The 27,704-nt window shown below is 39.6% G+C and overlaps 1 protein-coding gene across 15 annotated transcripts in view; it reads right to left on the reverse strand.

The window, feature by feature from the left end:
• ARHGEF9 (Cdc42 guanine nucleotide exchange factor 9) overlaps positions 1–27,704 on the reverse strand; it is a 456,132-nt gene that overhangs the window by 58,809 nt on the left and 369,619 nt on the right. For all 15 annotated transcript variants that reach the window (XM_070291522.1, XM_070291525.1, XM_070291524.1 and 12 more), the window contains one exon: positions 4,404–4,636. In XM_070291522.1, coding sequence (XP_070147623.1) covers positions 4,404–4,636 — 233 coding nt within the window. The remainder of the gene's footprint in view (positions 1–4,403; positions 4,637–27,704) is intronic.

Consider the following 27,704-nt stretch of genomic DNA (forward strand, 5'->3'; position numbering starts at 1 on the left):
AGTGGTAGATCAAACATAAGCACAGGAGAAAGGGAGTTGTAACTGCCAGGGCAGATGCTTCCTCTTATCTGGCTTCCCTGGCTCCAGTCTTTTCTCTGCATACCTTCCAGACTATAGTCTTCAAATGTTACTACATCTTATCACCCCCAGTAACAAGATACTCACTACATATCCTAAGCAGTCCATTCTGTCTCAAGACAACTCTGTTAACATGCACGTGTGCTCACACACACACACACGCACCAAAAACTATTTTTTATTCTGAGCCTAATGAATGTTGGCTATTACCAGTTTTTCTTATTGATCTCACTTCTGACTCATACTGAACTCACAATTAACCAACACTTCTTAAATTTCTTTATAATATGCTTTCTAGAAGCTGTTTTTCTCCCAGTTGGTCCTTGAATTGTTGACTTCTCAGAACCAACCACAAAATATTATATTTGTTCCTATTGCATTACAACATTTTACAGTTACTTGCTCCAATCTATAGTGTAACTACTGTGCTCTGTAAAACTGTCAAAGTTTTGCTCTGGCAAGACTATCTTAGCCTGTCATTTAGAAGCAGGGTAGGGTAATGACAGAAGGGGTAGTTGCAGGGCAGAAGCTCCTGACATAAATAAGCACCCCATTGTTTAGGCTCATGTTATTCCACTGTCTGATTTGAGAGCATCAGGAAAATGCCTTAAGCCAACTTCTGGGAAATAAAGCATAGAGTTACACTCTATATATGGTAGCCACTAGCCACATTTAATTAAAATTAAACAAAATTTTAAATTTTATTTAGTTGCACCAGCTATATTTCTCAGTTCTCAATATCCATATGCCAACAGTGTCTACTATATTAAACCTCACAGATATAGAATGTTTTCCTCACTGTACAAAGTCTCATTGGACAGTACTGGTATGAAAATGCTCTACCTGACCCCATGTACTACTCATCCATGAATTTATCACTGCCACTGTGCCATACTGTCAATCAATAAATAGCTGCGATCTAGCCTGAACCCTGCTCAGAGCCCTCAGGCTTCCAAGAGGGGGTCTGAGTCCAGCATCCTAGTGAGGAGACTGATTGAACCAAGATTGTCTTGTTCTAGACAGGTCAGCTAACCTCCCTCTTGCACAGAGCCTTCCTTCTTGTCAGCTTAAGCAAGGTTGGGTAGGGGGCGGTGAAGATATGTCACCCTTCTGTAAACAAAGGTAGCATTATTCTTCACTTATCATTCTCTATCCATCTAATCTTCTCCCTCATAAACTACTCTGACTGCCTACATTTCAGACTTACCTAACTGAGTATCTACGTTCCTAAGCCTTCAAGCTGGCAGTAGCCTCAAATTGCCTTCAAATCCAAGCTACTCTGACATGCAGTGCAGGAGCTATCACCTTGATACAGCTTCCTGAGGCCGGAAAGAAGGAACTGTCCATGGTCTGGGGATAGTGCTAGGTTCAGTGGGTCACCCCAAATGAGGACAGGGATTGATGTAGCCTGCCACTGGCTGAAACATTCTCTCAGCACGCTAGTGCCTGGGGCTGGAAGAGGAGGAGACAAAGAGGGATAAAAGGCCTTGAGGCAGGGGTTCCACTCACAAGGTGAAGGAGTATAGGAATGGCAAATCCCAGGGAGATATTCTATCTTATTGACTCCCACTAAACCCAAAAAGGCCTTAGGATTGCTTTGGCCTAAAAGACTAAAATAGTTTTTGGCTGTGCTTTAAAAACAAATCACCAGGATTCATGTTAATGTGTGGCAAAACCAACACAATATTGTAAAGTAAAAATAATAATAATAATAGTAATAATAAAAAGAAAAAAAATGAATAGCCAGTCCAGGTTCGATGCATGATACTGGGTGCTTGGGGCTGGTGCACTGAGACGACCCAGAGGGATGGTATGGGGAGGGAGGAGGGAGGGGGATTCAGGATGGGGAACACATGTATACCTGTGGCGGATTCATGTTGATATATGGCAAAACCAATACAATATTGTAAGGTAATTAACCAATTAAAATAAATAAATTTATATTAAAAATACATTTGGAGGACTTTTAAAAGCACCTATGCAAATACATAATTTACATAATTAATATCATCAGTCCATAAGTTTGATTTTTAGAGCCTCCTGCTAGGTAGGTTCCATGGAACAGATACTTAGGAGTAGGCAGGAGATGAGCTGTGATATAAAAACATTTGAGAATCACTTTGAATATACTGATTTTAGAACCATTGGTCTGAAAGCTGCTCCACTGAGATTTGGGTACAATAGTGGCTGTTTCTGGTCACTTATCACCTTGAAATATACCTATGGGGGTCATTTAAATTCATCACATCATGAGCGGGCAGAACTAGAAAAGGCCTTCCAGACTGTGTAATATAATGGCTCACAAATCTTCCTGGGCACTTGGAGAACTCTGTAAAAAGCTAGGCTCCCAGACCACTGTCCATACTTTGTGTCCCTGCTATGCCACAGACTTCTTCTTTGTCATTTTCTTTCTTTGGGACTCAGTCTCTTCAGCCACAGATATAGGAAGTCTGACTAGAAAAACTTCCTTTAAGGCCCTTCCCATTTTAGGGCCATAAATGGTTTTTCATTTTTATTTTTAATTTAGTGGGGGTTTTTCAGTATCCTATTAGCTCTCACAAGTCTTCTCCTTTGAAAAGTTGGGACTCAGTTTTGGTAATGGGCTATATTAAATCTTTTAAGTGAGATTTATTCACCTCCAAGTTTCATGTCTGAGTACTCCCACCCCCCAGCCAGTAAACAGAATCAAGGAGAAGAGAACACAGAGTCTTCTTTTGCAAAATCTTTCTATACCTACTTCCCTCACAGCCAATGGATCAAGGAAGGCAGAGCTATCACTGGTGGTGTTACTTACACAAAGGGAGAGCCCACTGTTGTCACATTTGGTTTCAAATCTGAATCTGTCCAGGGCTTCAGAAACACTGGAGCACGTGACCCATGATTTGCTAAAGAAACAATATCAACTTAAAAATGAACCTAGAGATTGACCTAGAAGCTTGACATAAAGCCAGCTGACCCCCACACATGGCCTTATGCAACTAAGTCTGGAAGTCAGCTTCAAGGAAACTAGGCAACAAAGTTAAATGAAAGTAAGATATGAGCCTGATGAGGATGAGACAAAAACTAAAGGAAATTGGGCAAAGGCCTTCTTTATTCTTGGAGTGCTTAATCAGGAGGAGAGTTGAGAGCTGGGCCAACAAACCTAAGGTCAGATATTTACTATCAATCAAAAGCATGCTATAAATAGCCTGGGGGTTCTAGGTCATGAAGTAAATGATATGCAAAACTAGCAGATGGCTTACTGTAGGCCACTCCTATTGCTGGAGATAGCTCCCAGTACAGTGGTTTAGTCCCTCAGTCATGTCTGACTCTGTGACCACCAAGCTTCTTTGATCATGGGATTTCCTAGGCAAGAATACTAGAGTGGGTTGCCATTTTATTCTCCAGGAAATCTTCCTGACCCAGGGATGGAACCTGCACCTCCTGCTTAGCAGGCAGATCCTTTATCATTGATCCACCTGGAAAGCCCAACTTCCAGTACATACCTTACTAATAGGGGATCAGAAGTACTATTTCCATTCAGAGAGATAAATAAATCTCTTTCATCCTTTTGGGGTTTTCTTGAAAATACTGAAAAAATTTTTAAAAACTTCAGGGGAATTCTCCAGTCTATTTCCCCCTAGTAATGCTCTGGATCTAAGGGGAGGGTACAGTTAGGATGAGGCAGAAGAGGGAGGGAAAGACTAAAGAAGTCCAGGAATGTAGCCTTTCAGAAGAATTCTAAGGTCAGTACAAGCTGAGTAGTCTGTTACCAGGATATTTGACTCTATCAAGCAGAGAATAAAAAGTTGGTTCCCTTGGCTACTTTCGCAAGGTGAGGGAGTGATAAAGAATCTATCTGCCAATGTAGGAGACACAGGGGATGCAGTTTCGCTCCCTGGGTTGGGAACATCCCCTGGAGAAGAAAATGACAACCCACTCCAGTATTCCTACCTGGAAAATCCCATGGACAGAGGTGCCTGGCGGGCTACAGTCCATGGGATTGCAAAGAGTTGGACATGACTGAACAGCCAAACACCTTCACCTGGCTGAATTCAGGACTAAGGACCAGGCTATAAGCTTCCTGAAGACAGTGTCTTAAGTGGTACAATTATGATGCACACTGATTTTGTGTATATATTTATTTACAAATTTATAAACAACTCTTATAAACACTACCTCACTTTACACACACACGAGTCTTGAGAAGTAAGCAAGAATATATCATCATCCCATTGTACATATAAGCTAACAGCTCAGAAAAGGCAAAAGAACATATACTGTCAATAAGGTCTAACATGTAGAGGAGGTTCTCTCCTTCACTACTGCCTCCCTCAGTCCCTTACCTATGGTCCTGGGCGGTATACTTGAGGAGCTCGGCCAACTGTAAGGGATACTTGCAGATCTTCTGTACTGGCGTCAAAAGGAAACCATCAATAGCAATGTCGATCATTTGCTGCAAGAGGCGACAGGCCTCAAAAAAGTGTTGGTAGCGGCTGTCCTTCATCAGTTTGGAGAGCTCCATACAGGCGTCCAGGTGATTGTTACAGTACTCAGAGTATATCCAGAATCCATCTTGCTGTGAGCAGAGGAAAGACAGAGAGAAAAGGAAATGCTACTGAGGACTCCAAGAGAAATTCCAGAGATATGGAATGACAAACCGTCTTCTTATGTAGAAATATAAAAATGAAAACATCAGTCTTTTCTAAACTGATTCATAATAACAAATTATTTGGGAATTAGACAAACTGATTGCAAAAATTCATATATAAAAATAAATAAGTAGGAATAGCATGGAAATTCTATAAAAGAAGGTTAATGAGAGGAGACTGACCCTGCAAATAGTAAAATATAATATCATAATAAAATTCGGGCATTGGATCATAGAGGTAGGTCAGAGGTCTATTCCATGTAGTGGCAGACTAAATAGTTTTAGATGAAACTTAATCACTGAGAAAAGCTAGAAAATCTGGAAAAACATAATAAATTTCTGTTTGAATGAATCACATCATCCAGAGTTTCTAATTGTCTCCAAAGAATATTCTGTAGGAAATACACCATGGAATTTTCAGGAGTAAAGAGGAGTGATGGATGCAAGTTAAACACAAACGGCTGAGGAAAACAGTGTGTGTGTGTGTGTGTGTGTGTGTGTGTGTGTGTGTGTGCACATGTAAAGAAGGGAGGAGGAGAAGGTAAGGGGAGTATATTCAAACGATATACCAAAATCTGGGTAAATGGCATTTTTCATTTCACTGTACTTCACTTTATTGCACTTCACTGATATGTTTTTCACAAATTGAAGGTTTGGGAGAAAGACTTGGTTGAGCAAGTCTATCGGCATCATTTTTCCAATAGCATTTGTTCACTTTATGCCTCTGTGCCACATTTTGGTATTTCTTACAATGTTTCAAACTTCTCCACTGTTATTATATTTGTTATGGTGACCTGTAATCAGTGATCTTTGATGTTAATATTGTAATTTTTGGTGAATGCTACAAACCTATATAACAACGTGAATGCAATACATAAGTGTTGTGTGTTCTGCCTACTCCATTGTTCCCCTATCTCTCTCTTCTCTGGCCTCACTCTTCCCTAAGACACAACAATACTGAAGTCAAGTCAATTTATAATTCTGCAATGATCTCTAGAGTTCAAGTGAGAGGAAGCATTATATATCTTTAACTTTAAATCAAAAGCTAGGAATAATTAAACTTAGGAAGGAAGGCATATCAAAAGCTGAGACAGGCTAAAAGCTATAACTCTTGCACCAAATAGTTATTAGCCAAGTTGTGAATGCAAGGAAAACATTCTTGAAGGAAACTAAAAGTGCACTAAAAGTGCTACTCCAGTGAACACACAAATGATAGAAAGTGAAAACAACCTTATTGCTGATATGGAGAAAGGTTAAATGGTCTGGATAGATCAAACTAGCCTAACTCAGAGCAAGATTCTAACTCCCTTCAATTCTGCAAAGGCTGAAAGAGATGTGAAAGCTTCAGAGAAAAGAGTGAAGCTGAGATAACAAGATGGTGGTGGAGTAGGTGGACATGGAGTACATCTCTCTCCACAGATACATCAGGAATACACCTTCAGACACAGAAGTGCATGCAGAACACCAACTGAGAGTGGACAGGAGTACCTGACCAGTGGAAAAGAATATATAGAATCACGCAAAACTTGGTAAAATGAAGAAACTAGGGGGAAAAACAGGAGTATTAGTAGGACTGGATCTACCCTCAGCAGGTGGGGGAACTGAAGCAGGGGTCTGATCCTCACAATGGGGCAACTGTCCGAGTCACAGGAGAAACATTTAAGGCTGAGAGTAAAACAGCTGATCTGTGGCAGCCTAAATGGAATGACAATCAGACAGTCCTTGACACAGTCATACATACCCTGGACAGGGATGCAGGTCCCCTGGAAGGTGTAGCAGCTGGGAGCTGGAGTTTAGGGATTCTGGAGTAATAGGGCTGCTGTTGACTGTGGAAAGACACATCGAGGGGATGTGAGGGAGGAGATCATGGGGGGAAATGTCTATGGAGGGAAGTTGGAAAGCCAGGCAGCCATGGAAGCAAGGTGATACTCCTGAGTTACGCATAGTGGGTGGAGCCTTGACCATAGCCTGTCTCTCCCCACATGCCAGCATCTGCAGCTGAACAATAGAGAGGTTAGCCCATCAGATGCCTCATACACTGAAATACAGAGTAGGACCCCACCCAGGGTGCCCTTTTAAGTGCCTAATGCGCCAATCTACAGAGTAGACTCCAGTCAGGGGGGCCTCTCTATGTGCCTGACGTGACAAACAACAGAGAAGGACCCCAAGCAAGGGATCCCTCTAAGTGCCTGAACAGGTGGAGCTATGGAGAAAGACTGGCCAAAGAGGCCTTCTGATCACCAGCTACAAGAGGCTTGAAAAAAGACTGATAGGGCCATAACTCCTGCCATGGAGGCAGTTTGTGTACCTGAACACTTGGTGCTGCCAGGGTCCCTGCAAGCCAAGCAGCTGTACCACCTTAGTGCTCAACTCTCACTGGGGCAGAGCTGCTACAGATAAAAAAAAAAAAAAAAATTCTTGTGTTTACACACACAAGTTTGCTTTGGTCCTGTCTGACTCTTTGCGACCCCATAGACTGTGGCATGCCAGGCTTCTCTGTCAGAGATGGGGTTCTCCAGGCAAGAATACTGGAACTTATAGGTCAATACTGGTTGCCATACCCATTTAGAACACTATATTACCTGCTGCCCTAGCTGCCAATCCCCGTGAGTACCTGGTGCTGCCAGAACCCCTGCAACCCAAGCAGATGCACCACTTCCACACCTGGCCCTCACAGGGGCAAACCCAAGCCCTCCAGGGCAAACTCAGGAGCTAAACCCCAGGAGCTAAACCCCAGTGGACGACACATGTGTAGAGGTAGAAATAAAGCCACAATTGAAACTCAATGGCAGTGTGGCTAAGGAAGAAGACCCAAAACCTTCCCAATAGATGTACAAGCTGCAGATTAAATCCACATGATAAAATAAGCAGACTCTGTGTCTATGGAATATATAAAAGACCATTGAGAGCTCCCACAAAAGAAACTGCACTAGCTCTGATAGCTGTGGACATTGGAGGAAAGAACACACAAGAGTAGGACCAGATTAGAATCTGAGCAGCCCCCACAGCAGGTCCAGAGATCAGTACAGTGTTGGATGGCAACCTAGGGAGGTAGGGTGAACTGTGATTCCCAGAGCGGGAAAGGACTCTGACAGCAGACCAAGAAAATCATTTATTACTCTTATTTTTTGACTTGTTCTATAGATTCTTTTGGATTTTTTTTTTCTTTTTACTCCCCTCTGTTATAGTTGTCAATTTTATTGGCACTAAGAAACCCAATTAAGCTTTGGAGTTTTTTTTTTTTTCTTTTTCCTCAGTCACATTTTTTATTATTGTCATAAAACTCTGCCTCTACGTTGGGCGTTTGCAGTTCTGTGGAGTTTTCCTTTTTCTCTTTTTTAATTTTAATTTTTTAAACCCATTATTATTTTCTACATTTATTCCTTTGTTTGCTTTTCCTACTGTTCTTTTCCCCTTGCAGTTTATTGTATAGAAATCTTCTTCATCTACCTTTATTTAACTTTGCATATCTCATTTCTTTCTCTCCTTTCCTCTCAACATATTTGTTAGTTTTACTTTCATTGCTTTATTTCCCAATTGGCACCTTGCTTTAGTTTCGTTCTCCAGTTTGTGCTTTAATTAGTTTTGTTCTGGTAGATAAAATTTTTGGTTTCCTTTGTTCACCAGGTCAATATATTGCAGTTAATTTTTGTTGGATTGTTTTGATTTTTCTTATGTGTCTATCTCTATATGTGTATATTTAATCACACTTTCTACTGTTGTTATAAACCTCTGCCTCTATATTGGGCTTTTGCAGTTGTGTGGAGTTTTCTTCTTTTTTCCCCTTTTTTCTTTCTTCTTCCATTTTTTTCTCATTTCTCTTTTTTATAATTGTAATTTTTTAAACCTATTACGTTATTTCTAAATTTATTCTTTTTTTGCTTTCCCTAGTGTTCTTTTCCCCTTGCAGATAATCTGTAATGTATATAAATCTTCTTCATCTAACTCTATTTAACTTTGCATATCTGTTCTTTCTTTGTTAAAAAATTAATTTATTTATTTTAATGGAGGCTAATTACATTACAATGTTGTAGTGGCTTTTGCCACACATTGACATGAATCAGCCATGGGTGTAAATGTGTTCCCCATCCTGAACCCCCTCCACCTCCCTCCACATCCCATCCCTCAGGGTCATGCTAGTGCATCAGCTCTGAGCACCCTGTCTTGGGCATCAAATCTAGACTAGCAATCTGTTTCACATATGATAATATACCTGTATCAACACTATTCTCTCAAATCACCCCATCCTTGTCTTCTCCCACAGAATCCAAAAGACTGTTCCATACTTCTGTATCTCTTTTGCTGTCTCGCATATAGGGTCATCATTACCATCTTTCTAAATTCCATATATATGTGTTAATATACTATATTGGTGTTTTTCTTTCTGACTTCTTCACTCTGTAAAATAGGCTCCAGTTTCATCCACCTCATTAGAACTGATTCAAATGAATTCTTTTTAATGGCTGAGGAATAATTAACTATGTATAAGTACCACAGCTTTCTCATCCATTCGTCTGCCCATGGACATCTAGGTTGCTTCCATGTCCTGGATATTGTAAACAGTGTAGTGATGAACACTGGGGTACACGTGTCTCTTTCAATTCTGGTTTCCTTGGTGTGTATGCCCAGCAGTGGGATTGTTGGGTCATATGGCAGTTCTATTTTCCAGGTTTTTACAGAATCTCAACAGGGTTCTCCATAATGGCTGTACTAATTTGCATTTCCACCCTATCTCTTCTTCTTTGGTTTGGTGAGCATTTATCATGTTCCTTTACCTGCTGAATATATCTCTGCCTTTTCATCTTGTTTAGACTCCTGTGTTTGGGGTGGCCTTTGTGTATGCTGAAAGTTTGTGGTTCCTCTTTATTGTCGAGGTTCCTCCCTGTGGGTGGTTGGACAAGTGGCTTATCAAGGTTTCCTGGTTAGGGAAGCTTGAGTCGGTGTTCTGGTGTGTGGAGCTGGATCTCTTCTCTCTGGAGTGCAATGAAGTGTCCAGTAGTGAATTTTGAGGTCTATGTGTTTGGTGTGACTTTGGGCAGCTTGTATATTAATCCTCAGGGCTATTTTCCTGTGTTGCTGGAAAATTAGTGCGGTATGTCTTCTTCTGGAGTTTGTTGGTGCCTGGGTGGACCTTGGTTTCAGAGCAAGTATGGAGGCTTTTGGATGAGCTCTTTTTGCTTAATGTTCCCTGGAACCAGGAGTTTTCTGGTGTTCTCAGGTTTTGGATTTAAGCCTCCTGCCTCTGGTTTTCAGTCTTATTCTTACAGTAGCCTCAAGACTTCTCCATCTATATTGCACCAATGATAAAACATCTAGGTTAATGGAGAAAAGATTCTCCACACTGAGGGACACCCAGAGAGGTTTACAGAGTTACATGGAGAACAGAAGAGGGAGGAAGGTGATAAAGGTGACCAGGAGGAGAAGAGGGGAAGTCAAAAGAAGAGAGACAGATCTAGCTAGTAATCAGTTCCCGAACTGTTCTCCACAGCCTGGAATACTGAAAAAGATTCACAGAATTGGGTAGAGAAGAGAAGGGGAAGGGAGGAGATAGAGGTGACCTGGGGGAGAAAAAGGAGAGTCAAAAGGGGGAGAGGACAATCAAGCCAGTAATCACACTCCTAAGTAAAAATGGGTACTGAAGATTGGATTCTTAAAAGTACAAAATTGATAACAAATACAAAAGCCAAAGATTAAAAATCTAGAGTAGACATTAGACTCTCAAAAATACAATATTTAAAAAAATCTCAAAAATTATTAAAAATATATATGAAATTTGCTTTAAAAGTAAGGTCTTTTTTGCAAGATAATAGGAAATTATCACATGAAAATTAAAGGAGTAATAAAGGACTTAATATGAAAATATTTAAAAATGATAATAGTAAAATATACCCAGGAATTTTTCTGGAGCTGTTGTACGCAGTGTGGGATCAGTTCAGCTTCAGATAGTTCCTTGCTCCAGCTTATACTTCTTCTCAAGGGCCCTTATACTTCTTCTCAATAGGCCCTTTCCAATGTAGGCGTGCTAACTACAGGGTTTTAATTTGTTGCAATTGTTACTTCCAAAGCGGTTCCCTCTGTTTATTTTGGCTTCTTCTGTTTGCAAGTCTCTTCAGTGTCTAATTTCTGCCCTGACACAAGGAGGCAAACAGGGTCACTTATTTAGGCTTACTTGTTCAGTTGTGCTGTAGGGAGGGAGGAACAATGCAAACAAATATCACTGGAGTGTATGGGGAGTGCTCGCAGTATCTGGGCCACAGTGGGTTTGAGCCCACTCATGGCGTGTGTGCTTTCCTGGTCTACACTGCTCAGGCTCCAGGTTGCTCTGCAGGGGAACTGTCAAAAGCGGGCCCTGGGTTGCATGCACTTCTGAGGTCTAAGCCACTCAGGTTCAGGTTCTGTGGTACTCCACAAAGGTACAGACTCCATTGGGCCTGTGTTTTGTGCCCTTCCCAGGTCAGAGCAGCTCATGCGACCAGTTGTTTGGTGAGTGCACTCTCCCTAGGAGTGTGGTGCAGCTTATCACCTCCCCAGTCCCAGCCCCTCAGTTTCCTGGGTGTGTAGTGGGAGCACCATCTCAGGTGTGCTGTGTGTCTCTTCTGGGGAGCTGATCTCTGACTGCAACCCTCCTGGCAAATGGCAACCATCCAGGATCCCAGGAAGACTTTGTTAGCAACTGGTAGCCTGCTTGCAGATTGGTAGAGGATGCCATCTCTGGGGCCGAGATTGCGCCTTTCCAGCTCTGGCTGTCACTGGCCTGCCTCTCTGCTTCTGCAAGGGGATGGGCCAGTCTACAGGCAGCTAGATCTCCTCTGGTATTCGCTCAGTCCTTTATTCTGTGAGCAGGCCAGGCAGTGCCTTAGGTTAAAGCTTTTCATGGGAAAGTTATCTCTCTCTCTCTCTCTCTTTTTCTCCTCTCTCTCTGGCTATCTCACAGTTTGGGTTGCTATCTCACCTTAGCTCCCTCAGATTATCCTCAGGGCATTCAGGCCTGGTCCTTACCCTAAGCAATGCAGCCCGCACCTCCCTGTTCAGTCCCCGCTTGCTGGTGGTGAATGCGCTGGTGTGGGCTACTTCTCCACTGGAAGTTGCAGTTAGGTGCATAATCTGTGGGTTTTATTTATTTATTTTTTCCTCCCGGTTATGTTGCCCTCTGAGATTCCAAAACTCCCCACAGACCCACTAGTGAGAGGGTTTCCTGGTGTTTGGAAACTTCTACTCTTTCATGACTCCCTCCTCAGGATGGGTCTCCATCCCTAACTCTTTTGTCTCTCTTTTTATCTTTTATATTTTGTCCTGCCTCCTTTTGAAGAGAATGGGGTGCATTTCTGGATGCCTGGTGTCCTCTGCCAGCGTTCAGAAGTTATTTTGTGGAATTTGTTCAGTGTTCAAATGATCTTTCGATGAATTTGTGGGGGATAAATTTGTCTCCCCATCCTACTCCTCCACCATCTTAGGACTGCCCCCCTCTTTCTTTCTTTCCTTTCCTCTCAACATATTTATTAGTTTTATTTTCATTGCTTTATTCACCACCTGGCACCTTGCATTAGTTTTGTTTACCAGTTTGTGCTTAATTTAGTTTTGTTCTTAACTGGTAAATATAATTTTTTATTTCCTTTGTTCTCTGGATCGATCTACTGTACCTTATTTTTGTTGGACTATTTTCATTTTGCTCATGGGTGTATATGTATATGTATATGTATATACTCCATTATTTTAATTACTATGTACCTGATTTTGTAACTGCCATTTGTCTGGGGTTCACCTTTGGTTTCTTGCTTTTGGATATTTGTTTTACTCTCCTTTAATGGCATAACAAACCACTTATGGAATCTTCATTCCTGACCAGAGATCAAACCCTGAGACTTTGGAGTGGGAGCACTGACCCCAAGACCCTAGAGTACCAGAGAACTAACCCTGCTGCTGCTGCTGCTAAGTTGCTTCAATCGTGTTCAACTCTGTGCGATCCCATAGACGGAAGCCCACCAGTCTCCCCTGTCCCTGGGATTTTCCAGGCAAGAACACTAACCTTAGGAATATCAAATAGTGAGAACTCCCACAAAGGAAACCACTTGACTATATCACCTGGTATCACCCAACTACCAGTAGCACCTGTGCAGGACGCCTGGTCTAAACAACAAACAAAACAAAAATACAAACCAAATCATCAGCATACAGGAGTACCACCTCACTCAGCCTTGCCCACAAGAAGAAAAACAAATAATCAAACAAAAACTGAGCACAAATCTCACCCTATACAAAGTTCACACAAAGCACTGGACCAACCATAGGAGGGCAGAAACCAAAAGGAAGAAAGAATTCAACCTTCTTCAAGGAAAGAATTCAACTTTCTTGAAGCCTGGGAAAAGGAGACCCCAAACACAATAACTTAAAAAAAAAAAAAAGAAAAGGCAGAGAAATACTGCAGAAATGAAATAACAAATTAGAAACACGGAAGTCCAAATAAATGAAGAGGAAATAGGAAAAATACCTGAAAAAGAATTCAAAATAATGATAGTAAAGATGATCAAAAACCTTGAAAACAAAATGGAGAAAATGCAAGAATCAATTAACAAAGACCAAGAGGAATTAAAGAATAAACATACAGAGACAAACAACACAATTACTGAAATTAGAAATACTCTAGAAGGAACCAATAGAAGAATACCTGATTCAGAATAATGAATCAGTGTGCTGGAAGATAAAATGGTGAAAACAACTTCTGAAGAGCAGAACAAAGTAAAAAGAATGAAAAGAGCTGAGGACAGTCTCAGAAAGCTATGGAACCATATCAAGTGAACCAACATTTGAATTACAGGGGTCCCAGAAGAAGAAGAAGAGAAAAAGAAAGGGTATGAGAAAACTTCTGAAGAGATTATAGTTGAAAATTTCCCCAACATGGAAAAGGAAATAGCCAATCAAGTCTAACAGGCACAGAGTCCCATACAGGATAAACCCAAGGAGAAACATGCTAGGACACATACTAATCAAACTAACAAAGATGAAACACAAAGAAAGAATATTAAAAGCAGCAAGGGAGAAACAACAAGTAACATACAAGGGAAACCCCATATGCTGAACAGCTGATCTTTCAGTAGAAACTCTGCAGGCCAGAAGGGAATGGCAGGATATATTTAAAGGACTGAAAGGGAAAAATCTACAACCGAGATCACTGTACTCAACAAGGATCTCATTCAAAATTGATGGAGAAATCAAAAGCTTTTCAGACAAGTAAAAGTTAAGAGAATTCAGTACCAGCAAACAGCTTTACAACAAATGTTAAAGGGATTTATATAGTGAAGAAATGCAACAGAAGAAAAAAGATCTACAAAATCAACCACAAATAATTAGAAAATGGCAATAGGGATAAATATATCTATAATTACTTTAAATGTAAATGGATTAAATGCTCCAATCAAAAGACAAAAACTGGCTGAATGGATACAAAACCAAGACCCATATATATGCTGTCTACAAGAAATCCACCTCAGACTTCAAGACACATATAGACTGAAAGTAAGAGGATGGGAAAATATATTCCATGCAAATGGGAAGCAAAAGAAAGATGGAGTAGCAATCCTCATATCAGACAAAACAGACCTTAAAATAAAGGAGATTACAAGAGATAAGGAAGGCTACTACACAATGACCAAGGGATCAATCCAAGAGGAAGACAACAATTGTAAATATCTCTGCACCCAACATAGGAGCACCTCAATACATAAGACAAACACTAACAAACATAAAAGGAGAAATTGACAGTAACACAATAATAGGAGGAGACTTTAACACCCTACTCACACCAATGGACAGATCATCAAAAAAGAAAATTAATAGGGAAACACAAACTCCTAAATGATACATTAGATGAGATGGATCTCACTGGTATCTTCAGGACATTCCATCCAAATGAAGAAGAATATACCTTCTTCTCAAGTGCACATGGAACATTCTCCAGGATAGACCATATCTTGGTTCACAAATCAAACCTCAGTAAATTTAAGAAAATTGAAATCGTATATAGCATCTTCTCTGACCACAATGCTGAGACTAGATATCAATTACAAGAAAAAAATTGTAAGAAAAACAAACACGTGGAGATTAAACAACATGTTTCTAAGTTACCAACAGGTTACTGAAGAAATCAAAAGGGAAATTAAAAAATTTCAGAAACATATGACAATGAAAACACAACTCAAACCCTATGAGATGCAACAGAAGCAGTTCTAAGAGAGAAGTTTATAGCAGTACAATGCTACCTCAAAAGACAAGAAAAATATTGAATAGACAACCTAACTTTACACCTAAAGCAACTGGGAAAAGAAGAAAAAAAAATCCCAAAATTAGTAGAAGGAAATAAATCATAAAGATCCTAGCAGAAATAAAGGAAAAAGAACTGAAAGAAACAATAGTAAGGATTAATAAAACTAAAAGCTGGGTCTTTGTGAAGATAGAATTGACAAACCCATAGCCAGATTCATCAAGAAAAAAAGAGAGAAGAATCAAATCAACAAAATAAGAAATGAAAATGTAGAGGTTACAACAGACAATGCAGAAATACAAAGGGACTATTATGGACAACTATTTGGCAATAAAATAGACAACCTAGAAGAAATGGACAGATTTTTAGAAAATTTCAATCTTCCAAGACTGAATCGGGAAGAAATAGAATTATGAACAACCCAATTACAAGCACTGAAATTGAAGCTGTGATAAAAAATCTCTCAAAAGAACAAAAGCCCAGGACAAGATGGCTTCACCAGAAAATAATATCAAACATTTTGAGAAGAGATAATGCCTCTCATTCTAAAACTCTTCCAAAAATTGCAGAAGGAGGAACACTTCCAAAATCATTCTATGAGACCAGCATCACCCTAATACCAAAACCAGACAAAGACACTAAAAAAGAAAACTAAAGACCGATATCACTGATGAACATAGATGCAAAAATCTTCAACAAAATCTTAGCAAACAGAATTTAGCAACACATCAAAAAGCTCATACACCATGATCAAGTTGGCTTTATTCCAGGGATGCAAGGATTCTTCAATATATGGAAATCAAAAAATGTGATAGATCATATTAACAAACTGAAAGATAAAAACCATATGGTAATCTCAATCGATGCCAAAAAAAGCCTTTGATAAAATTCAGCACCTATTTATGATCAAACTCTTCAAAAAATGGGCATAGAAGGAACCGACCTCAACATAGTGAAGGCCATATATGATAAGCCTACAGCAAATATTATTCTCAACAGTGAAAAACTGAAAGCATCCCCCCTAAGATCAGGAACAAGACAAGGTTGTCCACTTTTGCCACTATTATTCAACATAGTTATGTAAGTCCTTGCTACAGCATTCAGAGAAGAAAAAGAAATAAAAAGAAGCTATATTGGAAAAGAAGAACCAAAGCTCTCACTGTTTGCAGATGACACGATTTTGTATATAAAAAACCCAAAAGATCATATCAGAAAATTACTAGAGCTAATCAGTGAATTTAGCAAAGGTGCAGGACACAAAATCAATACACAAAAATCACTTGCATTTCTATATACTAACAATGAAAAATCAGAAAGAAAAACTAAGGAATCAATCCCATTCATCATTGCAACAAAAAGAATTAAATACGAATAAACTTACCTAAGGAGACAAAAGTACTGTACATAGATAATTATAGGATACTAATGAAAGAAATCAAAGATGACATAAACAGATGAGAGATATTCCATATTCCTAGGTAAGAAAAATCAATATTGTGAAAATGATTATACTTCCAAATGCAATCTACAGATTTAATGCTATTCCTATCAAATTACCAATGGCATTTTTCACATAACTAGAACAAAAAATTTCACAATTCATAGGGAAACACAATAGACTCCAAATAGCCAAAACAGTCTTGAGAAAGAAGAATCGAGCTAGAGGAATCAAGCTTCCTGACTTCAGGTTATACTACAAAGCTACAGTTATCAAGACAGTATGGTACTGTCACAAAAACAGAAAGATAGAACACTGGAACAAGATAGAAAGCCCAGAAGTAAACTCATGATGCAAGAATATACAATGGGGCAAAGACAGCCTCTTCAATAAATGGTGCTGGGAAAACTGGACAGCTATATGTAAAAGAATGAAATGAGAATATTTCCTAACACCATACACAAAGATAAACTTAAAATGGATTAAAGACATAAATGTAAGACCAGAAACTATAAAAGTCTTAGAGGAAAACATAAGCAGAACAGTGAATGACATAAAACAAAGCAAGATCCTCTATGACCCACCTCCTAGAGTAACAGAAATAAAAACAAAAGTAAACAAGAGGGAACTGATTAAACTTAAAAGCTTTTGTACACAAAGGAAACTATAAGCAAGGTGAAAAGACAACCTTCAGAATGGGAGAAAATAACAGCAAATGAACTGACAACAGTGACAACGGCCCTCCTCAAAAAGTCTACAAACAATAAATGATGGAAAGGATGCAGAGGAAAGGGAACACTCTTGCACTGTTGGTGGGAATGTAAATTGATACAGCCACTTCCATACTATGGGAGACGGTATGGAGATTCCTTAAAAACCTAGGAATTAAACCACTACATGATCCAGCAATCCCACTCCTAGGCATATACACTGTTCAGTTCAGTTCAGTTGCTCAGTCGTGTCCGACTCTTTGCAACCTCATGAATCACAGCATAACAAGCCTCCCTGTCCATCACCAACTCCTGGAGTTCACTCAGACTCAGGTCTATCGAGTCAGTGATGCCATCCAGCCATCTCATCCTCTGTCGTCCCCTTCTCCTCCTGCCCCCAATCCCTCCCAGCATCAGAGTCTTTTCCAATGAGTCAACTCTTCGCATGAGGTGGCCAAAGTACTGGAGATTCAGCTTTAGCATCATTCCTTCCAAAGAAATCCCAGGGCTGATCTCCTTCAGAATGGACTGGTTGGATCTCCTTGCAGTCCAAGGGACTCTTAAGAGTCTTCTCCAACACCACAGTTCAAAAGCATCAATTCTTCAGCACTCAGCCTTCTTCAGAGTCCAACTCTCACATCCATACATGACCACTGGAAAAACCATAGCCTTGACTAGACGGACCTTAGTTGGCAAAGTAATGTCTCTGCTTTTGAATATGCTATCTAGGTTGGTCATAACTTTTCTTCCAAGGAGTAAGCGTCTTTTAATTTCATGGCTGCAGTCATCATCTGCAGTGATTTTGGAGCCCCCCAAAAATAAATCTGACACTGTTTCCACTGTTTCCCCATCTATTTCCTATGAAGTGATGGGACCGGATGCCATGATCTTCATTTTCTGAATGTTGAGCTTAAGCCAACTTTTTCACTCTCCTCTTTCACTTTTGTCAAGAGGCTTTTTAGTTCCTCTTCACATTCTGCCAAAAGGGTGGTGTCATCTGCATATCTGAGGTTATTGATATTTCTCCCGGCAATCTTGATTCCAGTTCAACGTTGTGCTTCTTCCAGTCCAATGTTTTTCATGATGTACTCTGCATATAAGTTAAATAAACAGGGTGACAATATACAGCCTTGACGTACTTCTTTTCCTATTTGGAACCAGTCTGTTGGTCCATGTCCAGTTCTAACTGCTGCTTCCTGACCTGCATACAGATTTCTCAAGAGGCAGGTCAGGTGGTCTGGTATTCCCATCTCTCAAAATTTTCCGCAGTTTCTTGTGATCAACACAGTCAAAGGCTTTGGCATAGTCAATAAAGCAGAAATAGATGTTTTTCTGGAACTCTCTTGCTTTTTCCATGATCCAGCAGATGCTGGCAATTTGATCTCTGATTCCTCTGCCTTTTCTAAAACCAGGTTGAACATCAGGAAGTTCATGGTTCATGTACTGCTGAAGCCTGGCTTAGAGATTTTTGAGCATTATTTTACTAGCATGTGAGATGAGTGTAATTGTGTGGTAGTTTGAGCATTCTTTGGCATTGCCTTTCTTTGGGATTGGAATGAAAACTGACCTTGAGGAAACCAAAATTGAAAGAGACACGTGTATCCCATTGTTCATTGCAGCACTATTTACAATAGCTAGAACATGGAAGCAACTGGAAGCAACCTAGATGACCATCGACAGATGAATGGATAAAGAAATTGTGGTATATATATACAATGGAATATTACTCAGCTATAAAAAATGAATGCCTTTTGAGACAGTTTTGATGAGGTGGATGAACCTAGAACCTATTATACAGAGTGAAGTGAGTCAGAAAGAGAAAGATAATACCATATTCTTACACATATACACAGAATCTAGAAAAATGGTACTGAAGAATTTACTTACAGGGCAACAGTGGAGAAACAGACATAGAGGAATAGAGTTATGGACATGGGGAGAGGAGGAGTGGTTAGATGTATGGAAAGAGTAACATGGAAACTTTCAGAAAGCCAATGGGGATTTGCTGTATGGCTAAGAAACTCAAACAGGGGCTCTGTATCAACCTAGAGGGGTGGGATGGGGAGGGAGATGGGAGAGAGCTTCAGAAGGGGATATATGTATACCTATGGCTGATTCATGTTGAGGTTTGACAGAAAACAGCAAAATTCTGTAAAGCAATTATCCTTCAATAAAAAATAAATTAGTTTTAAAAAAAAGAGTGAAGCTATCAGAGTTCAGCTCATGAGATCTAAGGAAAGATGCCATCTCCATAACATAAAACATAAGGTAAAGCAGTAAGTACTAATGTAGAAGCTGCAGCAAGTAATATAGAAGATGTAGCTAAGATAGTAAAGTGGCTACACTAAACAACAGATTTTCAATGTAGACAAAGCAGTCTTCTATAGAAAAATTATGCTGCTAGGACTTTTAAAGCTACAAAGGAAGTTAACACCTGGCTGCAAAATTGCAAAGGGCAGTTGATTCTTTTGTTATGAGTTAATATAGCTCTAGTGACTTTAAGTCCAAGTCAGTGCTCTTTTATCATTATGAAATCCCAATGTCTTTAAGTATTATGTTAGATCTACTTTGCCAGTGCTCAATAAATGGAACAACAAAACCTAACTTACTGAATATTTTAGGCCAGATGTTGAGACTTCCTCAGAAAAAAATTTTATCAACATTGACAATTCCCAAGAGCTATGAGAGTGATGTACAATGAGATTAATTGTGTTTTCATGCCTGAAGTTGACTGGTTCTATGAAGACCTAAAGACCTTCTAGAACTAACACCAAACAAAGATGTATTTTTCATCACAGGGGATTGGAATGTAAAAATAGGAAGTCAACAGATACCTGGAGTAACAGGCAAGTATGACCTAGGAGTAAAGATTCCATGGTAGCTTAGCTGGTAAAGAAACCGCCTGCAATGTAAGAGATCCCTGTTTGATTCCTGGATCAGGAAGATCCACTGGAAAAGGGATAGGCTACCTACTCCATTATTCTTGGGCTTTCCTAGTGGCTCAGGCTTATAAACAATATGCCCACAATGTGCGAGACCTGGGCTTGATCCCTGGGTTGGAAAGATATCCTGGAGAAGGGAATGGTTGCCCACTTCAGTATTCTGGCCTGGAGAATTCCATGGACTGTATAGCCCATGGGGTTGCGAAGAGTTGGATACAACTGAGTGACTTTCATTTTCACTTTCTTTCATGACCTTGGAATACAAAATGAAGCAGGCCAAAGTTTAACAAAGTTTCAAGAAGAGAACACACTGGTCATAGCAAACATCCTCTTCCAACACAAGAGACAACTCTACACATGGACGTCACCAAATTATCAATACCAAAATCAGACTGATTACATTCTTTGCAGCTGAAGATGGAAAAGCTCTCTACAGTCACCAAAAACAAGACGTGGAGCTAACAGTGGCTCATATCATGAACTTCTTACTGCAAAATTCAGACTTAAATTAAATAAAATAGGGAAAACCACTAGGCAATTGAGGTATGATCCAAATCAAATTCTTTATGATTATACAGTGGAGGTGATGAATAGATTCAAGGGATTAGATCTGATAGATAGAGTGCCTGAAGAACTATGGATAGAGGTTTAAACATAGTAGAGGAGGTGGTGATCAAAACCATCCCCAAGAAAAAGAAATGCAAAAAAGGCAAAATGGTTGTCTGAAGAGGCCTTACAAAGAGCTGAGGAAAGAAGAGAAGTGAAAGAAAAGGGAGAAGGAAAGATATAACCAATTGAATCAAGAGATCAAAAGAATAGCAAGGTAAGATAAGAAAGACTTCTTAATTGAACAATGCAAAGAAATAGAGGAAAACAGAAAGGGAAAGACCTCTTCAAGAAAACTGGAGGTATCAAGGGAATATTTCATGCAAGGATGGGCACGATAAAGGACAGAAACAGTAAGGAACTAACAGAAGTTGAAGAGATTAAGAAGAGGCGGCAAGAATACACAGAACCATACAAAGAAAATCTTAATGATTTGGATAACCACTGTGGCATGGTCACTCACCTACATTCAGACATCCTGGAGTGTGAAGTCAAGTGGACCTAAGGAAGCATCACTACAAACAAAGCTAGTGGAGGTGAGGGAATTCCAGCTGAGCTATTTCAAATCCTATATATTAGCAAATTTGGAAAACTCAGCAGTGGCCACAGGACTGAAAAAGATCAGTTTTCATTCCAATCCCAAAGAAGGGCAATGCCAGAGAATGCTCAGACTACTGAACAATAGTGCTCATTTCACATGCTAGAAAGGTAATGCTCAAAATCCTAGCCAAACTTCAGTGATATGTAAATTAGAATTTACAGACGTACAAGTTGGATTTGCAAAAGGCAGAAGAACCAGAGATCAAATTGCCAACATTCACTGGATCACAGAGAAAGCAAGAGAATGTAGAAAAACATCGACTTCTGCTTTGTTGACTATGCTAAAGTCTTTTAATGTGTGAATCACAACAAACTATCAAAAATTCTTAAAGAGATGGGAACATCAGACCACCTTATCTGTCTCCTGAGAAGGCTGCACACAGGTCAAGAAGCAACAGTCAGAACCGGACATGGAACCATGTACTGGTTCAAAATTGACAAAGGAGTACATCAAGGCTGTATATTGTCACCCTGCTCATTTAACTTAGATGCAGAGTATACCATGTGAAGCACCAGGCTGGATGAAACACAAAGTGGAATCAAGATTGCTGGGAGAAATATCAATAACCCCAGATATGCAGATGACACTACCCTAATGGCAGAATGTTCAGAAGAACTTAAGAGCCTCTTGAAAAAGGTGAAAGAGGAATGTGAAAAAGCTGTCTTAAAGCTCAACACTCAAGACACTAAGATCATGGCATCTGGTCCCACCACTTCATGGCAAATAGAAGGGGAAAGACTGGAAGCAGTGACAGATTTTATTTTCTTGGGGTCCAAAACAACTGTGGATGATGACTCAGCCATGAAATTAAAAGACGCATGCTCCTTGGAAGGAAAGCTGTGACAAACCTAGACAGCATATTAAAAAAAAGCAGACATCACTTTGCTGAAAAAGGTCTGTATAGTCAGAGCTATGGTTTTTCCAGTAGCCATGTACGGTTGTGAGATTTGGACCATAAAAAAGGCGTAGAACCAAAGAATTAATGCTTTCAAATTGTGTTGATGGAGAAGACTCTTGAGAGTCCTTTGGACAGCAAGGAGTTCAAACTAGTCAATCCTAAAGGAAATAAACTCTGAATATTCAATAGGCGGACTGATGGTGAAGCTGAAGCTCCAATACATTGGCCACCTGGTGTGAAAATCTGATTCATTGGAAAGACCCTGATGCTGGGAAAGATTGAAATCAGGAAGAGAAGATAGCAACAGAGGATGAGATGGTTGGATGGCATCACTGATTCATGCACATAAACTTGGCAAACTCCAGGAGACAGTAAGGGACACAGAAGCCTGGTGTACTGCAGTCCCTGGGGTCACAAAAAAGTTAACACGACTTAGTGACTGAACAACAAAAACAACAACAATACAGGCCCTAGATCAATGAATAATTTTGATGTTTAAGTCTTAGGATTAAGAAATAAAATCTGTAAGGCTATAGCTGACATAGATTCCTCTGATGGATCTAGACAAAGAAAATTGAAAACCTGGAAAAGATTCACATTCTACATGACTTTAAGAACATTTGTGGTTTATGGGAAGAGGTAAAAATAATCAGTGTTAAAGGATCTTGGAAGAAGTTGATTCCAACATTCATGGATAACTGAAAATTTCAAGACATCAGTGGAGGAAGTAATTTCAGATGTGGTAGAAATAGCAAGACAACTAGAATTAGGAGTGGAAGCTGAGGATGTGACTGAATTGATTCAATCTCATGATAAAACTTTAATGGATGAAGTGTTGCTTCTTATTGATGAGCAAATAAAATCGTTTCTGAAGATGGAATCTACTCCTTATGAAGAAGGTGTGAAGATAGTTGAAATAACAACAAAGGATTTAGAATACTATATAAGCTCAGTTGCTAACACAGTGGCGGTGTTTGACAGTTTCCATTTTCCAAGAAATTCTACCATGAGTAAAGTACTGTCCATCACCATTGCATGCTACAGAGAAATTATTCATGAAAAGAAGAGTCAATTGATGCAGCAAACCTCACTGTTTTAATGTAAGAAATTGCCACAGCTACCCCAACCTTCAGCAATCAACACCCTGATCAGCCAGGCAGCTATCAACATATTGAGAAAAGACTCTCGAACAGCAAAAGATTATGACTGGCTGAACACTCAGACAATAGTTCAGTTCAGTTCAGTTCAGTCACTCAGTCGTGTCTGCCTCTTTGCAACCCCATGAATTGCAGCACACCAGGCAGCCCTGTCCATCAACTCCTAGAGTTCACTCAAACTCATGTCTATCGAGTCGGTGATGCTATCCAGCCATCTCATCCTCTGTCATCCCCTTCTTCTCCTGCCCCCAATCCCTCTGAGCATCAGAGTCTTTTCCAATGAGTCAACTCTTTGCATGAGGTAGCCAAAGTACTGAAGTTTCAGCTTTAGCATCAGTCTTTCCAATGAATACCCAGGACTGATCTCCTTCAGAATGGACTGGTTGGATCTCCTTGCAGTCCAAGGGACTCTCAAGAGTCTTCTCCAACACCACAGTTCAAAAGCATCAATTCTTCGGCACTCAGCCTTCTTCACAGTCCAACTCTCACATCCATACATGACCAGGGGAAAAACCATAGCCTTAACTGGATGGACCTTCGTCGGCAAAGTAATGTTTCTGCTTTTCATTATGCTATCTAGGTTGGTCATAACTTTCCTTTCAAGGTGTAAGCATCTTTTAATGGCACGGCTGCAATCACCATCTACAGTGATTTTGGAGCCACAAAAAATAAAGTCTGATACTATTTCCACTGTTTCCTCATTTATTTCCCATGAAATGATGGGACCAGATGTCATGATCTTAGTTTTCTGAATGTTGAGCTTTAAGACAACTTCTTCACTCTCCTCTTTCACTTTCATCAAGAGGTTTTTTAGTTCAAGAAAATTAGAGATACCAAAGGAATATTTCATGCAAAGATGGGCTCGATAAAGGACAGAAATGGTCTGGACCTAACTGAAGCAGAAGATAATCATAAAAGGTGGCAAGAATACACAGAAGAACTATACAAAAAAGATCTCCATGATCATGATAATCACGATGGTGTGATCACTCATCTAGAGCTAGACATCCCGGAATGTGAAGTCAAATGGGCCCTAGGAAGCATCACTACGAACAAAGCTAGTGGATGTGATGGAATTCCAGTTGAGCTATTTCAAATCTTGGAAGATGATGCTATGAAAGTGCTGCACTCAGTATGCCAGCAAATTTGGAAAACTCAGCAGTGGCCACAGGACTGGAAAAGATCCTTTTTCATTCCAATCCCAAAGAAAGGCAATGCCAAAGAATGCTCAAACTACCACACAATTGCACTCAACTCACATGCTAATAAAGTAATGCTCCAAATTCTCCAAGCCAGGCTTCAGCAATACGTGAACCGTGAACTTCCAGATGTTTAAGCTGGTTTTAGAAAAGGCAGAGGAACCAGAGATCAAGTTGCCAACACCTGCTGCATCATCAAAAAAAGGAAGAGAGTTCCAGAAAAACATCTACTGCTTTATTGACTATGCCAAAGCCTTTGACTGTGTGGATCACAGTAAACTGTGGAATATTCTGAAAGAGATGGGAATACCAGACTACCTGACCTGCCTCTTGAGAAACCTATATGCAGGTCAGGAAGCAATAGTTAGAACTGGACATGGAACAACAAACTGGTTCCAAATAGGAAAAGGCTGTCAAGGCTGTATATTGTCACCCTGTTTATTTAACATAAATGCAGAGTACATCATGAGGAACGCTGGGCTGGAAGAAGCACAAGCTGGAATCAAGATTGCTGGAAGAAATATCAATAACCTCAGATAATAGGATGTTTTATCAATAAAGTGTTTTTAAGTAAGGCATATATTGTTTTTTAGACATAATGCTCTTATCACTTAATAGACAATAGTATAATGTAAACATGACTTTTATATGCACTGGGAAACCAAAAAAATTGTGTGGCTCATTTTACTGTGGTAGTATGAAGACAAATTGACATATCTGAGGTATGTCTGTATGGGTACCCTTTGTATTGTTCTTATTTTTTTAAATATGATTTTATTTATTTATTTATTTTTCACTATTCTGGGTCCTCATTACTGTGTGTGGGCTGTTTTTATTTTTTAAACTTTTCTGTAAGCTTGACATTATTTCTAAGTGTTACAAAAACCTCTACAATTTTTTGTACGCACTGTTCAGTACTCCTTCAAAAAATAACCTGGTGCACAAGAACATAATAAATGAGTAAAACCTAAGAGAAATACAAAAATAGAACCTGATAGACAAAGAGTTTTTATACATGGGCTTAAAATTATTATTAAAAAACTAAATAGGCAAGCCAGACAGATCAAAGAAGTCAGAAAAATGTATATCTGATAAAGAACTTGCATCCACTGTATAAAGACTACTAGAGCTTAATACTAAAAAGTCAAACAACCTATTTTTAAAAATCAGGGAAAATAGCACACTAAAAGGATAATACACCAAGATTAGGAGGGACTTAACAAATACAAGCTGGACTCAAGATTGCCGGGAGAAATATCAATAACCTCAGGTATGCAGATGACATGGGCTAAGATCAAGTGGATCTTCCCAACCCAGGGATTGAACCCAGGTCTCTCACATTGCAGGCAGATTCTTTACCAGCTGAGCCACAAGGGAAGCCCAATACAATGTAAATACTATATAAATGGCTGTAAATACAATGCAGATGCTATTTAAATAGCTACTGGCATGCAGAAAATTCAAGTTTTGCCTTTTGGAACTTTCTGGAAATATTTTCTGAATATTTTCCATTTACAGTTGGTTGAATCCACAGATTCAGAACCTGCCACTATGGAAGACCAACTGTATCAATGAATCCTGATGTGCTACTGAAGTCATTAATTGGGTTGGGGGTTTGTTTGTTGTTGTTGTTGTTGTTGTTGTTGTTGTTGTAGATTCCTTAGAATTTTATACATACACAATCACATGATTTTTAAATAAAGACAGCAATTTTATTTCTTCTTATTATTTTCTATTCTGCCCCCTATTTTCTTTTCTTGTCTTATTGGACTAGCTAGGATCTGTAGTATAGTGTTAGTGATAAGAGCAGACATCTTTTTTCTTATGCCTAATTTTTAGGGGCAAAGATTCAATATTTTACCATTGAGAATGATATTAGCTTTAAAGTTTTTCATGGTCACCCTTTATCACATGGGAAGGTTTTTTTCTAATCCTGGTTTGCTGATGACTTCTAGTATAAATGTGTTTCATCTGCATACCTGAGGTTATTGATATTTCTCCTGGCAATCTTGATTCCAGCTTGTATTTGTTAAGTCCCTCCTAATCTTGGTGTATTATCCTTTTAGTGTGCTATTTTCCCTGATTTTTAAAAAATAGGTTGTTTGACTTTTTAGTATTAAGCTCTAGTAGTCTTTATAAAGTGGACGTAACTTACATACACCACCCATATAGCAGAAAGTGAAGAGGAACTAAAAAGCCTCTTGATGAAAGTGAAAGAGGAGAGTGATAAAGTTGGCTTAAAGTTCAACATTCAGAAAACGAAGATCTTGGCATCCGGTCCCATCACTTCATGGGAAATAGATGGGGAAACAGTGGAAACAGTGACAGCCTTTATTTTGGGGGGCTCCAAAATCACTGCAGATGATGACTGCAGCCATGAAATTAAAAGACGCTTACTCCTTGGAAGAAAATTTATGACCAACCTAGATAGCATATTCAAAAGCAGAAACATTACTTTGCCGAATAAGGTCCGTCTAGTCAAGGCTATGGTTTTTCCATTGGTCATGTATGGATGTGAGAGTTGGACTGTGAAGAAGGCTGAGTGCCGAAGAATTGATGCTTTTGAACTGTGGTGTTGGAGAAGATTCTTGAGAGTCCCTTGGACTGCAAGGAGATCCGACCAGTCCATTCTAAAGGAGATCAGTCCTAGGATTTCTTTGGAAGGAATGATGCTAAAGCTGAAACTCTAGTACTTTGGCCACCTCATGTGAAGAGTTGACACATGGGAAAAGACTCTGGTGCTGGGAGGGGTTGGGGGCAGGAGGAAAAGGGGATGTCAGAGGATGAGATGGCTGGATGGCATCACCGACTCGATGGATGTGAGTCTGAGTGAACTCCAGGAGTTGGTGATGGCCAGGGAGGTCTGGCGTGCTGCAATTCATGGGGTCACAAAGGGTCGGACACAACTGAGCGACTGAACTGAACTGAACTGATCTCAGTTCAATTCATCATGATAAAAACTTAAAGGAGAAAATCCATATTATTCAAATAAGCATTTTATAAAACACATTTACACTAGAAGTCATCAGCAAACCAGGATTAGAAAAAAACCTTCCCATGTGATAAAGGGTGACCATGAGAAACTTTAAAGCTAATATCATTCTCAATGGTAAAATATTGAATCTTTGCCCCTAAAAATTAGGCATAAGAAAAAAGATGTCTGCTCTTATCACTAACACTATACTAC

This window comes from Ovis canadensis, chromosome X, assembly GCF_042477335.2.
Source record: "Ovis canadensis isolate MfBH-ARS-UI-01 breed Bighorn chromosome X, ARS-UI_OviCan_v2, whole genome shotgun sequence".
Classification (NCBI taxonomy): domain Eukaryota; kingdom Metazoa; phylum Chordata; class Mammalia; order Artiodactyla; family Bovidae; genus Ovis; species Ovis canadensis.